Source organism: Semicossyphus pulcher, unplaced genomic scaffold (genome assembly GCF_022749685.1).
Source record: "Semicossyphus pulcher isolate SPU_LCO1_2020_fin unplaced genomic scaffold, fSemPul1.0.p SCAF_10, whole genome shotgun sequence".
NCBI classification, from domain to species: domain Eukaryota; kingdom Metazoa; phylum Chordata; class Actinopteri; order Labriformes; family Labridae; genus Semicossyphus; species Semicossyphus pulcher.
Window position 1 is genome coordinate 18,083,097 of NW_027211604.1, and position 15,417 is coordinate 18,098,513.

A 15,417-nucleotide genomic window follows, 5' to 3' on the forward strand; every position below is an offset into this window, starting at 1 on the left:
AGATGGGCATAATGTAGTCCCTTGCCTATTTATTTTAAGTTACACCTAGCTAAAACTAATACTAAAATAGTTACATTTTTTGTGTATATTTTAGTGTTCAATTCTATGATCTTTTAAGATGATGTAGCTAGCGTTGTTATTCAACCATATTGCAGAATGCTGACTGGTGTGTTTTTTAGTCCGCCACATTCATAGCAGTGACGGTAGACTGAATAACACTTCTCACTTCTCTATAGCTGCCTCTGTTAAAGGCTAGCAACTGCGTGTACATACTGTTTATGAACCTAATTTTATATATTATTAACAGTAACATTTCTGGGTATTTACAGACGAAATTTCTGAGAGGAATGTTTGTTTTTTTTGCCAGAAAATCCAATCAAAATATATATAATTAAACATCTGACAAACAGCCACATTTATACTGTCTAACCAGGCTGTATCATCGTATCGTCCAACCCTACACAGGTCATTACATTGTACTAAACACCTGGAAAAAACAGGGACATAACAGGCTTCAATAAGTCCACAGTAGCACATAAGTTGTGAGTATCCTGACACATGGTGTAGCAAATGTTTCACTCTCTCCCTCTGTGGTAACACGCATGTAGTCATTACAAGAAAACACATGTGAAAGCTGTCAGGAGACTTCGCTTCTCCTCCTCCTCCTACTGCAATTAGTAAGTAACTGAAGTTAAGGGGCCTCCTCAGGACAGTCTCACATCCTCTCAGTGCCTCAGGAGGAGCAGAGGGGGTCTAAGTGCGAGCAAAGATGCAGCAAAAAAGATTAACAGCTGCACAGAGGACTTAAAGGTGCTGTCATAAAAGAGCTTTTATAACCGTGTGCCAGCAAACACAGACGCCACAGTGTAGTACAGGTATAAAAAGATTAACTATGAATCGCTGACTTGCTCTTTGTTTTTTGCTGCTACAATGGCACAGAACAAGCCTCAGTGAACCAGGGCCACGCTGCTTGATTTCTAGACCTCACCAGTGGACAAAAGCAGAATTGTCTTTATAGCGGCACGTCAGCTGACAGAGCTTTGTGGTGACAGACGACTGAGCTGGTTTGTTGTTTAAAGGTACAGATGATAACACGGGCCTGGAAAGCTCAGGTTAACAGGAGGGCTGGGCTGCTCGGGACTCGGGGATCAGCCTATGTGGATATGATAAGTGTTCATAATACACTATGTACAAAAACACAAATAGAACGTACAGTATCAGCTGACAATTTTGTTACTGTGAGATGATATTAAAAACATGTTACAGTAAAATCCACCACCTAATATAAAGAATTAATCGTACAACGTCAGCAGCAAATCCCTTTAATCTTTGAAGTTAATCAGAAGCTCATAACAAATGTATCGATATGCTCCTGGATGTTAACCTGATTTCTTTTGACTAAACAATCTCACCACACGATCCGCTCGGCAGTTGTTTTTGATCATACCGTCTTATCATCCTCAGGAGATGTTGTTATGCAATATTCAGTTTTGAGCACTTAATATTTATATTTTGAGCACTTTAAAGACTTCTTTTATAAGAGTTTAAATAAATATCCACGTTTAATCTTTTCTTCTAGCATCTGCCAGGAAAGAGTCTTTTATACAAGAATAGAACAGCTACGAAGTGAACCCTGTGAGGTGAAGTTAGTTTGATTAAATTTGGCCCTAATGTGTTTATCTGAAGGTTAACATTAGGTTTAGGTCATAGTTCACGTAGTGTGACGTAAAAGGAACATTCCAGAAAATACTAACTCATTAGAATACCTTGAAAAGAATGAACAAAAGGTAAGCATGCGGTAAACAGAAGTGTATATTACATGTTTATTACTTCCTGGGTTGCATGAGTTGTTTGTTTCTCCTTGAACATTGTTGCAATTGTGTAAGGGAAAGTACACGAACATCCAAGATTCCCAACTTGAACCCCTTGTAAGTGTACGTACATAGCCAATATTCGGATTCTGAAGTTAACATACATTGTCTAAAACGACCTGCAACACAATGCAGTCGTGCATGTTTTGTTATAGATGCAGGCAGAGACAGATTCTTTAATGGTGCTTTGCGACCAAAAGTTCCAGGAACTTCTCTTCAAGGAACTAAATGGTTCCTGTGGTCCATTGTTTTTTCTACACCAAAATCACCAAAACTAATTCCTTGTGTAAACCTACTTGGCATTAAACCCACCGATTCTGATTCTGATTCATTGTTGTCTGCGTTTCCACAGCGGCCTGAAGTCCCGGGAAGATTATGCAAATCAGGGCAAAGACGTACGGAGAAGCAGTCAAAGTAACTGCACTACACCGCCAGTCCAGTAGGTGGCAGTAAGAAGAAGATGAAGGCCATACAACAACGATGTCGGCATAAAACGCACCGAACAGGCCAGTATCATCATTTGTGCAACACTACAGGTAGCCTGTGAGCATGGAGGAGATTCAACTTGTGCCGTTTTTGATCGTGTTTATTGCATTGCATTCTTCTCTGACTCCATCTCGAAGCACGATGACAACAGTGAGCTTGCAGCTGCTGTCTTTTAAATATGACGGGTGAAAAAAAAATGCAGCGAATACCCGACCAATCAGAAATGATCAGCACTGCAGGCCCCGCCCTGAAAGTTCCTGGACCTTTCGAAAGTACTACCTTCCCTTTTCAGGGGGTGAATCAATTACCCTGAAACTAAATTTAGAACCTGGTTCATGCTATCGAAAACGCACAGAGGTCCTCAAAAGGTTCCTAGTTCCTGGGGAAAGTTCCTGCTGTTGAAAAGCACCTAACCTTTACAAAACCAAGGCCTTTTCTGACTCCAAAACTAGCTTAACATAAGGTAAGGTTAAGGAAAACACCATAACAACATATCTAGACTTGTTATAAGGAGATATAACCATTTTCTGTACCACTCACAAGGTTTCTGTATACCACTAGCACACTCCTGTCCAGGTTTTAACTCACATCATCAAAGAACTACAAGAAACAGACCTGTAATGCCTCACTTCCTGACTAAGCTCATTAAATATTGTCAAGTTACTCCCCCTTGTCAGCTTTTTTAAGGAAGGATATGAACCCCTCATCAACATTATGTAACATCATACAAATACCAGCACTCATCAGTGTAAGTACAACACACAGTTCACACTCCCTCTCCTCCTCTTAATGCCCTGTAATGTAAGCTGATGGGAACCAATGTGCTGACAGCCTCAGAGGACACTATGCACTGCTCACTGCTCTCTCAAAATCACCCGCCTTGCTTCTTATGTGCCTTATCTGTAACACACACACACACACACACACACACACACACACACACACACACACAGAGCAATCTCTTTCACGAGTCCAATGTGGGTGAGATAAAACGTCCAGAGAAATTCAAATCTGTCTTAAACACATACTTGGATGTATCTCAAGTTTGTCAAAGCTCCCTCTGCCAAAGCACGTGCACCAGAACTGCTCATGTATAAATGTCAATCAATTAACCCTCAATAAGTAGCCTAAGGAAAAGGCATTTACTTACATTTGAGAGCCTGGATGAGCGCCTTGCCGTCTTTAATCAGCTCCTTGATGAACTTGTTGGTCTTGTCCAGCTCCAGCTCGTGCGACTTGAGCCTTTCCCTGAACTGCGGGCTGTCCAGGTAGCAGTCACTGAACTCCAGAGCAGGTAGTCCCATCTTCGTCTTTCCTACCACAACAACCTGGGGGACCCGGCAAAGAACTCCGAACAGGGGTAGGAGGAACAAGAAGAAGAGGAGGAGGAGGAGGGAGGAGGAGACCCTGAGCTACTACTGCTGCTGCTGCTTCTGCTGCTGGAAATGATGGAAAATCCAATTACAACATGTAAACAGGGCGGAGGTGTATCCGAGAGAAATGCCCACCTACATAACCCTGCTTCAACAGTATTTACGGTAAACACTTAAGTTGAACGGCAGCAGTCCGACACAGCATCCAATTCAATGAGATAAGAAAAAGTCACAGCAGAATAAGTGTTGAAAGAAAACAAGTGTCCACTTGCTCAGGTAAACCGGTGCTGCATTCCTCTCGACCGACTCATTGTGGACCGGACAGAGTCACCCAGGGGCGAGGAGGAGGAGGAGGATGAGGAGGGAGGAAGAGAGGGAGGCTGCAGGAAAAAACACAAAACTAGCCTCGTAAATGCGGTGTCTTCCCTGGGCGGTTTTAAATGCACTGCTGCTTACTCCACAGCCTCGCTCTGCTCAACGCGGCTGCACACTGTAATCAACCTACCCCGACACGGATAATCTCTTGATTGACGGCTCTCTCGGCCAATGAGAAGGCAGGGCTGGAGAGCTGACCGTCAGGGGCGGGTTTGCGGTGGGTTACTCCAGAAAAGAGATGGAAAAGAAAGAAGAAGAGATCTCACTATGATCGTGTTTTTAGAAACGCTTTAGCCAGGAAGAATTTGGACAAAAGTGGTGCATCAGTCAGGTGCAAGTACTGTACTTTTACATTGTTACATGTACTGTAGCATTTGTAGGTAGTTGAACTTGTATTTTATGTAAAATATCTCAACACTTTCTCCACTTCAAGACTGTATGGGGCGACCTTACTTGTTCCAAAAGTTCTTCCAAATGAGAATTGTAGCTGTCGCTTCTTTGCCCAACGTTTAGTGATTTTTTTAGCATTATTATATAGTACACATTAGAGACAATAGAACAAAATTCTATATCAAGGGACATATACTAGGTGCAGTGCTATAAGCTAGCTAAATATAACAACAAGCATGCTCTAATACACACAATGAAAATGCTAACATTTTAAGGAGGTAAAGATTGGCCTGTTAGCATGCAATCTTTTCAATTTCCAATAATACAGAATAAATTGTACACAAGTCATGTGCTTTCATCTAATTCTTATCAATTTGTAAATTTAGGAAAATGTACTAATAATCTAACCAAGTGTTTGCATTCACGTGGTCACCTGTCACCCACTGGTACATACATGTATCATTGAACATGCGCAATAGTTTGAAATTAAGGAGCATTTACCAGTTAAACGTTATAACAGTAGGTACTACTTTGTAAGGCATTCAAGGGCTAATATCTGGACACAAATTAGATTTTTTGACTTAATGGTCATTTTGAGGCAAAAGTCATTTAATTTAGAGGATAGCTACATAAAATGAACCAGGAAGGTAAAGCAGATAATAACGTGTGATTTTCTACTTAAAAACAAAAAAAAAATATATGAGATACAAACACGCAAGCCAAACATTTTGTGCAGCTATGAGGGCCGAGCTAGGTGGAGCAAGCAAGTAAGCTAGACAGTTGTCAGTCAAAGTGATATAGAGACCTTAAATATATTCATCATAAATCCTACAATATTCCTATCACTTTAAGAAGGGAATTCCCATTGAATAGCTGCACAGCTAAGAAGTAGTGTGTTGAGCATTACATCTTCCCAAGAATAGACAATCTTTGCATGCAGCGGGCAGGGAGCCTGGCTCGTGGGAGGAGACGCTGATGTCATTTCAGGCAGAGCGGGGAATTTCTGTGGAGGGGAATCTGCCTTGGATTAAAGCCTACGTCACTCTGTGGCGCCCTCTGCTGGTACTACAATTCACCGCAACACGTTTTCATTTGTTCTGTCAATTTCTGGGGACTTGTTTCCCGCTAAAATTAGCCTAATATGTTATATTAGTATATGTATGTATATGTTTAATATTTCAGTAAAGAAGAAAACTAATTTGACTTGTGTTGCCAGTTCCTCCACATAACAGATCAAGCTTTTATTACTGTCGCACAGATAACTTGCAAGCCTGCTCAATCTGCTTCACACTTACTTACATTGTCACTATATTGTAGTCATCATCGCCGCTTCTGTTTTACCATCTAAATGATAACACATTAATGTTGTTTAACGTTACAGGCGTACCATTGACACATGCACAGTTTGTGTTTGTGGTAATTGTGTGAAAACAGCTCAGATTTAGCATGCTACTTCCTCTCCCAAAGCACAGCGTCTGCTCGCTTGCTCATTTCTCCACCCGTCACAGTGTGGTGTATGTAGAGATGGCCCTTTACAGGAAGTCATAGACTGCTGTTTGTGTATAAATATGCAGGAGGCTTGTTCAAGAACCAGAAATAACCAGCTTATTGTCAGGTACACTTGGGGAAACAGATGGTCGCATGCATCATTAGTCAAACCAAGCTGTAACTTTGGCTGTTATTAAACAGTAGTTGATGTATGTTAGATAGAAACTGTATCCAGGCCTTCATCATAAATCAGGTGTGTAGGCCAGTGGTTAGGCACAGTCAGGACATTGATTTCAGTATCATTTTGCTTTCTTTAAATGATGCTGACCTGCTACTTCTGTTTGGAGAGGGTTCCTTTCGCATGAGTAAAACTGACTGTATTTAAAAATGATGGCTTTAATCAGTGTCATTGCTACTTTTGGCCATCAGTATTCCATGTTCTACTCTAATTTCATCCTTTGCATCGACCTCTCTGAGTAAACACTGCCTGTCAAGACAACAGTCACGTAACGAGTCGACAGCTAAAAATGCTTATTTCCATTTCCTCTTTAAAAACATGAAAGAAATGACAGTTCTGAAGCCGTTCAACCGGTCCAATGCCTTCCTCAAGTTTCAACTTAAGTCAGCTTAAAGATAGATTACCACACTGTTCGACATCCTTACATTTACTGTGGGAAATTATGTTGTCAGTTTGTTATTTTGTTGTTGTAATATGATTGTATTTGCAGACAATGACACATTTTTATCCCTGAAATCAACATGGTTGCAAACATTTAGGCGCAACTTTTCCACACAAAAAAGGACACTGGCCTGCAGCCCTGAGGTGACATGAGTGAAAGTGTCAGTCAAAGGCTCTTGGGCACAACATTTTTCTAAAAGAACTGAAAAGCTGGAGGCAGCAAAGTGTCTTAAATACAATCACCAACACAATGTCCAGCTCAAACATCTGCTCAACCACCATAGCATTCAGTTCTCACCTATGCTCCAGTCAGTTCATTTACGGTAAGTATAATATAGTATTTACAGTATATGTAAGTACTATAGTATACAGAATAAGTTTTGCACTATATATGAGGAAGTGTGAAATACTGGGAAAACAAAATAATTGTAATCAGTTCATATCTCATGATGACCCAATGAGCTGGAGGCCTCACCTGTGAGCTTCCTTTATAATGCAACTATTCTACAACCACAAGATACTTTTGGTTCATTCATCCCCTAAAATCAATATTTCAATAGCAAGTGATCACTGAGCATGTGCAAGGAGCCACTCGTGCACTTGCACAATGCCACAAAAAGTTTATCACAACATTTTGACACAATGTTCTTCTTCAGGTGATAGTCTAAACTTTTTGTGGCATTGAGCAAGTGTGCGGGCTCGTCTTCTTTTTCTTGCTGCAGTTGTTTGATTGCCCTGCATCTACGTGATGTGCGTATACGACCCTTCTTCAGGCAGTCACTCATACTGTCAACGGTTAGCAGTAGACTCTGTTGTTATCTGGTTTTATTCCGTGAAAGTAGGTCTAAATTGTAAAATAGCAGTTATAATATAGGTGTAACTATCAACAGACTCAACAAACTAGAATTTGTGTATGTATATTCTAAATGTTTGTCACCTAACAAGTGAGGGGGTGTCTCACAGCTCCCCGACAATAGTGGGAAAAAAGAACAACAGATCCTTTTCACATATTGTACAAATAAAGCTTCTGCCAACTTAAGTGTCCTCGTGATTTTACACTCATCACTTTTTTATAGTTTGTGATCCGGGTTTCTGTTGTGAATGCACAACTGTCACTCAAACTGACCCTTGTTCAACTGACCTACGCTGCCATCTCCTGGCCAATGAAGGTAATGCAGCTGTTTTTAAAAAGGCCTAAGAAGCTCAGAGCCGAACAGGTGAAAGAAAAGTAGGTCAGGATTGTTGGCTGCGAAGTCCGTCTCTTTTTTTGCTGCACATTCTCTAAAGACTCCTTCGCGTGATTTTACATCTCAGAAAACGCTGAAGTGATTTCGAAATGCAGATGTAGTGTCAGGGATGAATTATAGAGGATGAAAGAGCTGGAAGTTTCCATTAGAAGAAGACAGAGACGATGAAGGCGCAGTGAATAATTCAGCCACCTTGCACATCACTGCTGTTTATTATCATGGAAGTGTGAGACAGACAGTGAGAGGGCGGAGAAATAGATCTGAAGCTATTTTCACCGTGACAAGAAATGTCAACATCTTTCAGGGCACACTGAAATATAGTGCAGCTCATGATGCAGATCCGTGGTTCTCAACTGGTCTTGCCTCCGGACCCACTACCACCCCTTAACGACAAATCACGACCGGAATTTCAGAATTTTTTAACCACTCAAATTTATTTAATGAAAAATGTTGCAGTTTGGACCTTAAATGTGCCGAAAACTGCAACAAATGCAACCACAGTCAGGCTCATCAAGTTTCAGTAGTGTAAACTGGGATTACTCAATCAGTGAATACATGGAGTGTGACTAAACTACTGCACGCACGTCAAATGAAAACTATGCCCTTCAAAATAAAAGCGCTTTTAAAAACAGTTTTTTTTCCAATCACACATCCGCGACCCACTGAAAACAGCTCCACGACCCACTTTTGGGTCCCGACCCACCATTTGAGAACCACCGATGTAGATGACAGAACTACCATATTTTATGTGCAGCATTGTGGTGAAGCGCTTTCACCTCACAGCTAGAAGGTTCCTGGTTCAAATCAGACACAGGGGGCCTTTCTGTGTGGAGTTTGCATGCGTGGGTTCCCTCCAGGTACTCTGGTATCCTCCCACAGTCTAAAGACATGCTTGGTTAGGTTAATGGTGACTTTTAAAGGTGTGAATGTGAGCGTGAAAGGTTGTGTGTCAGCCCTGTGATTGACTGGCAGTCAGTCCAGGGTGAACCCCGCCTCTCGCCCAATGACAGCTGGGATCGACTCCAGCCCACCCACGACCCTGAACAGGATGAGCGGTATAGATGATGGAGGTCTCTTTTTTCTTCCATCTTTCCTGCAATCTATCTGTGGGCGCTTTTTTTGGATGTGCAGCTCAAAATCAACTCCAATATCTTTGTTTACAGACAGAAAACATCCAGGAAATGTGTCAGCACGGCCTTTTTGCTCACTCCTGTTCCGGTTCAAATTACAAAACTGCAACTGAGAGGCCGAGTGACTCCTTACTGATGACCACTTCCTTTTTAAAAATAGATAACTGACTCTGCCTTCCTTTCATTAATGATGAATTTCTTCTGTAAAGAAACACTGTCTTCTCTGACCTCATACTTCTTATGACTGTACCTGTATTTGTGTATTGAGGACATTAAGTATATGAGGGACTATTTTTTGTCAAATGTACTGGAATGTGACTTTATCGTCTATAGTCTTTGAACAATTGTTCTGACACACTTTCTGTTGCATCAGCTTCTATGAAAAGTTCTATATTAATAAAGTCTTTTTGTGTGGCTAAGAAATGTTTACATAATGTTGCTCGTCAGAGTCTCCAGGAGGACTCCTGTAAGAATGCATCAGCACTGGCTCAGACAGGCAGTCCTGATCCCACGGCCTGGACGCTTACACAGCTCTGTCTTCTCTTTTCTCGTGTGGTAATTTTAGTCCTGACGTTGTCCTGTTAAAATGAGTCCTCTGACGTTATTAGAAGGGTGGTGAGGTGACGGGAAGGGGGGGCCGTTGTGGAGGCTACAAATACCAGCATACCAACCTCTAAAGCCTCTAAAGTCCGACCACTTCTCTGTTAGAGAAACCAGGAAGACACTAAAGAGAGACAGTTTCACTCAGAACGAAGTAAAAAAGAGGAAAAGAGGAGGACATGCTGGCACATCAGGGGCACGGTCCCGTGACTTTCTCACAGGTAGGTGACTGTTTCACTGGATTACATCAGTTGAGCTGTTTGTCTGGGATTATAGTTGGCTTGTATCGCCTCTGCTGAGTCAGTAATAACAGATGTTTGATGACAGGAAGTCAAGTTAATACTGATCCAGTTTTTTTCTACGATTTCATGAGTTCATCTGGTTTGTGTGCATGTGCATGTGTGTGTGTGTGTGTGTGTGTGTGTGTGTGTGAAATTGATCATGTTATGCCTCTGTTCAGCATCCATCGTCCTTTTTTTCCCAGGCAAAACTTTTAATAAAACGTGAAAAACATTTTATTCCCAGCTGAATTTGAGCCTGCCTTTGCCCAGACATGATCCTCTTCAACCTTCAACTGTCTCCCCCCTAATCCAAACAAACACACACACACACACACAGGTTGATCTTTCCTCCCATGCTCTACACCTGCACTCTCACTCTGTCAACGATCAGACTTTTGACGTCATTCCCAGCTCCGTCCGAAGGTCCCTGTGGACCGAAAATAACCCCTCAGATCCCGTAACACATTATTCCTGTTCGCTCTGTGTTCTTAGTAAAAGACGTGTGTGAGTGGGAAGGCCTTACATTCCTGTGGTGGCTTTGCACTGCTCTGTCTTTCTCCCCCTCTTCCTCAATCTGTTTGAGATGCCTTTCCAAGATATTCCAGATGTGGGCTTTATCCTCGTTTAGCTCCGTTGCAGTTACACTCTTGCTACAAATGACAACAAAGACCAGAGTTGCACAGTCACACTGCTGGCTGCTTCCCTGCTTCTCTTCCATTGGACCACGCAGAGCTGGATGGATTCTGGAAGTGTTTGGATGCTTATTTGTTTGATCAAGAGGCTCGACAGTACATTGTTAAGGACACTGAGGAAAATAACTAATAAACTGTTGCATGCACTTGTTAGACCAATGCTCGCACTTGCAACATTTCCAGCAGGGAGTCAAACCTCTACTGTCCTCTGGTGTGTATCATGTTGTCTGGCCTTGCACTGCTTTCAGGTAAAGTTACATCACTGCCATCTGGAAATCATTTTCACAAAGAAAGAATCTAACTGATGTAAGGAAAGAAAAACAAGTTGGGTCATGTGGTCTGGCCTCGGTCCAGATCTGATTCCATCACATCAGGGGGAAAAAAAAGTAGTGCCTTAAAAGGTTGACGGAGAGAAACAGAGGGACAGAGAGAGGGAGACAGAGATTAGGGGAGGAAGGCATTTCCCGAAGTCTTATCATGACGTCTGCTTCCTGTTTTCTCTCGTGTCTCAGACACAGTCCAGGTGACAAAAACAGTGATAGTGCTGGGTCTGCTTTATCGTTGCAGATGCAGGGACATAACGCGGCTTCACCGCAGCCTTTAACTCTGTGCAGGATGTCTGAGGGAGACGTTACACTGCTGCCGTTCGGATCTGCAGCTCTGGATGTGTCCAGGCAGGAGAGCCGGACCCTGACCCGGCTGTACAGCAAGAACGGAGGATACCACCTGAGGATTTTACCTGATGGGAATGTGAGCGGGGGCAGGCAGGAAAATGACACCTATGGTGAGTAAGCTATATTTATCTTCCTTTGTAATGTGTGATTTGTTCTTGTATCTCAGAATCAGGAGCAAACTGAAATATATGTAGGTGATTTTTTTTAGTCTGTAACATCATAGAAGAGAATAAAATAAAGCTTTGAATGCTTGAATTGAAAGTTTTAACCATGCAGATGATTTAAGGTCTTTATGGCTGTTAAAATAAAATTAAACAAAACACAAGAGGTAAAATGAAGACTCATTTACCTTATGAAACTAACACCTGGAGTGGAAAATATTAGTGTGGTGGGTGAGTGACGCATTTACTGTAATCACAGCACTTCTGGTAAAGCTGCTCATTGATTTGGGTCTGTAATCTTCGGTCCTTAACCCCCGCATGCCTTCAGACATCAGGGCCTATGTTTCTCCAAATGTGCTGTGTTTATTTATGATCTATTAAAGTATTTATTTCAGGAGAAAATAATAGTTACACTGTGTTAAATTAGGTTTATCTTCCGCTTTGTCCTTGGAAAGATAACAGACATGTCATACATGTGTGTTGCAGACGTCCTGAGGCTGAAGGCTGTGAGTGTGGGAGTGGTGGTCATCAAGGGGGAGGCGACAGGAAGGTACCTGGCTATGAACAAAAATGGACGCCTCTACGGATCAGTGAGTTTGTCCTTTTTTTTTTTGTAGGTTTGCAACAAAATAACTGACAGGAAGTGAGTCTTATTTAGGATTAAAAAAGATTAATTAGTTAGAACCGGTTTCTCTTTGTCTCCATTTATTCTTTGTCACGTATCCGTGTGAGATTAAGCTCACTAATGCCATCAGTTTTGTAATCGCCTGGTTATTACAACATCTGCAACACTGGAAAATCACAGCATTAAAACTTTGTATAAATCACTGTGAGTAATAATTTGTCACTGAGGTATTCAACAAAATATGACTAACATAACCGTTAATCAATAACAGATTTGTCATATTGACACTTACATCTAATACTTTCGTCCAAACTGTTCTGCTGCTTTGTGTGAAAAATACATCCACATTTGTAATGCAACAAACTTTTCTTCTCCTTCCTCCCCCATTTACTTCTTGTCACAGCAAGCGCTGAACGATGAGTGTTACTTCCTGGAGAAGTACGAAGAAAACCACTACAACACGTATCGCTCTCAGAAGTACAACTGGTACGTCGCGCTGAAGCGGAACGGGCAGCCCAAAGCAGGGCCCGACACCCACCAGGGTCAGAAGGCCGTCTTCTTCCTGCCTCGGCCTGCGGGCAGCGCGTAAAGAGAGACGTGAGCAGGAACCAGGGACGCACTCACTGAAGACTTTACGTGCACGTTAGAAGTGCCAGGCAGGGGGTCACATCCAAAGGTCACGTAAAATGAGTGCAAAAGACATGTGAAGCCTTAGAGACACACATAATGATGTTTTTACAGTTAGTTCAAGCTCTGTTGTAATGTTGATTCTCTTGTTTATTCCTCTTTTTGTGAGCTACTACGAGCTAATACTCCTTCTCACTGCAGGCAGAGAGTGTGTGCTGTATCAGTGCTCGCCAGTTGTGATAAATGAGAGTTCACTTTGAACCCTGGTATGAAATACCGCTGCTGGAAGACAGGCTGCTTTTACACAGCAATAGTTTAACAGTTGATCACGTCTGGCACGGAGAGACCAACAAGGCAGTAAACATTAAAGAAGCATCTGGTGTTGGATCCAAACTCAAGACAGCAAAGTCCACAGAGCCGAGCGTTTAATGAGATAATTAGTGCCTTACTTAGCAGAACTGCAGTGGGGTGAATATTTGCTGTATTCTGAATGACATACTTTTTAAGCCTGCTTGATTACTATGAGCATTAACAGTCAGTCATCTTTCTGCTGGGGATAAAACACAAATATTTAAAACATCAAAAATGATTCACACATGGATTATAGTTTCTATATTACCACTGTTTGAAATAGTGTGTTTTCATTGGCAAATTTACCCCTACAAATAAGAATCTTTGTGTTTTTGTTGTCTTAAAATAAGCTTTTATATCCAACGAGGGAGCAGGTCCTCTTCCTCAAAGCATGCCATGTTGCGCAGCCATGTTACTACAGTAGCCCAAAACAGACAAACTTAAAGGCCTTTGCACACCAAGTGTATATTTCATATGTGTTTCTTTTATCTGTTACGTACAGAAAACTTGCAAACTGAGTCCTATGCTTTTTTATTTTCTGTCTGATTATTCGCAATACGAGACAAAAAGGATTCATTAAGCAGGGTGAATGATTTGTCCCTGTCCCTCTCTGTTGTTGCGGACATATGTGTCCCATAGGTGCATCGATTCAACTGACACAAAATAACAATAATAACACTAAATAGGCAAATTGGTTGCTATCGTTTAGCAGCCTAGAGCTCAATCACTCATCTGCTGCCTAATCTTTAGCACATTCTTTGTTTTGCGATCATCTGTCATAAAGTGCTTTGTGCTGGGACACAAAACGATTGAGCTTATCAGATGTCATTTTGATGATAACGTTTGCATGTATGGTGGCCCTGAATGGTCAAACAACTCTCTAAAGGTTTTTGGGCGGATGTGGAAAAAACGCAGAAAGTCAAACCTGTTACAATTTCGGACGAAAGATACAGACTTGTACTTGCGTACTTGCGTGTAAAGGCCTTAACACTGGCTCTAGAAAGGGCGGTTGCTTTTCTCACAATTTTTTCAGCCACAGTCGATTCTCGGCGTAGACGCCACTTAATCCAACACACTGGTCCTCTAAATTTGAATTTTAGGTCTATAATCTATTCTCAAACTGTGTTTTTATATATGATGGGTTTAGCCCTGATTGACACGTGATTGTTTAAATATATTGTATTAATATATATTTTCAGTGTGTCAGCTAAAGCAGAAGCCATTGTGTTTCATTTACAAGTGAATTGTATATTAAAGAAAAGGAGGACACGGGAGAGATGTAACATCTTAGTGACACTAAATGCTCTCATGTGGTTGGTTTGATTTTTGTTATAAGGAGGCAGAGACCAAGTGTGGACCATTGTTCTGTCCTGGACCACAGAGACCACAGCAGATTTTTCTATAAACTGTCTTTGTTTAAACATGTGTTACTGCAACATTACAGCAGGTCTAATTACTATTGTGAATATTTATTTATAGAGTTTTATTGCAAATAAAGTTGATTTTACTGAACATTGTATTAGAGAAATAGTAATTTATATATACACAGTAAGGAGTGAAAAGGTAATACGATCATTTTTCACAGTCATAAATATATATTTTATTAAGTATATTTAAATGTATAAAGGAAGAATGTAATTTGTATCCATATAAATAAACTGTATAGACTTTTTCCTAAACTACACGTGAATAAAAGTTTATAACCAAATCTGTGTTTGTTATTTCAAGGGTGCATCATACCTGTTCAGCTTGCTGTAAGTGTGTTTGTGGGGTTGAATGAAAATGTGTGTTTGTTTGTTTTTTTAAATTAATCAATGACAGTCCCACAGGTTTTTACCGAACACACGTTGCTCCTTACCACACCAGAATTAGAAATAACGTGTTTAACCACAAGATGGCAGCATCGCTTTATGTACAGTGGTGTTTTACTCAGGATGGAGCTGAGGACTTCAAAAGCGCAGGCATCGAGTCTGAGTTTATTATTGTTACATGTTAAAGTCTCACCAAACCTCAGTGAAATAAATCAAGATTTTAAAAGTGTTTAAAAACATGTACTAAATTAGGTATAATCTTAATAAAATTGTGATTAATATAAAAGAACTTTACATAAAGAATATGACAGAACTTCCTACTTCCTGTAGTTTTGTTTAAATTGTTCAGCTATTAAAGAGAATTAAAAGCAGCCTTAAGGATGTTAAAGTTAATGTTACTGTTGTCCTATAAGTTAGACCCAGTTCCAGTGAAGTCCTGCTGTTTTCCCGTTAGAGACTGCATCTGTAAAGTTGTGACAGATGATACCAGACAGACCTCCATTCACCCCGATCGAGTATTTTCACCACATTTTTGGATGCGATGGAGTTATTCCTC

General features: G+C 41.1%; 2 protein-coding genes across 4 annotated transcripts in view; one reads left to right on the plus strand and one right to left on the minus strand.

Moving 5' to 3' along the window:
• The window catches only part of LOC138595647 (rho GTPase-activating protein 26-like), a 100,305-nt gene extending 96,125 nt beyond the window's left edge, over nucleotides 1-4,180 (minus strand). For both annotated transcript variants that reach the window (XM_069666995.1, XM_069666986.1), the window contains exon 1: nucleotides 3,508-4,180. In XM_069666995.1, the coding sequence (XP_069523096.1) occupies nucleotides 3,508-3,661 (154 nt within the window). In that variant the 5' untranslated portion in view covers nucleotides 3,662-4,180. The remainder of the gene's footprint in view (nucleotides 1-3,507) is intronic.
• Nucleotides 4,181-9,741: 5,561 nt separating this feature from the next.
• On the plus strand, nucleotides 9,742-14,669 carry LOC138601146 (putative fibroblast growth factor 1). Of its 2 annotated transcripts, XM_069672737.1 has the most exons (4): nucleotides 9,742-9,860; nucleotides 11,180-11,396; nucleotides 11,934-12,037; nucleotides 12,476-14,669. In XM_069672737.1, exons 1-4 carry the CDS (start codon nucleotides 9,819-9,821, stop codon nucleotides 12,659-12,661), a joined length of 549 nt encoding a protein of 182 aa, XP_069528838.1. In that variant the 5' UTR covers nucleotides 9,742-9,818; the 3' UTR covers nucleotides 12,662-14,669. The 2 variants fall into 2 exon arrangements, with proteins under 2 accessions (XP_069528838.1, XP_069528831.1); XM_069672730.1 differs by lacking the exon at nucleotides 9,742-9,860 and having other exon boundaries at nucleotides 11,053-11,396.
• The last annotated feature ends 748 nt before the right edge of the window (nucleotides 14,670-15,417 follow it).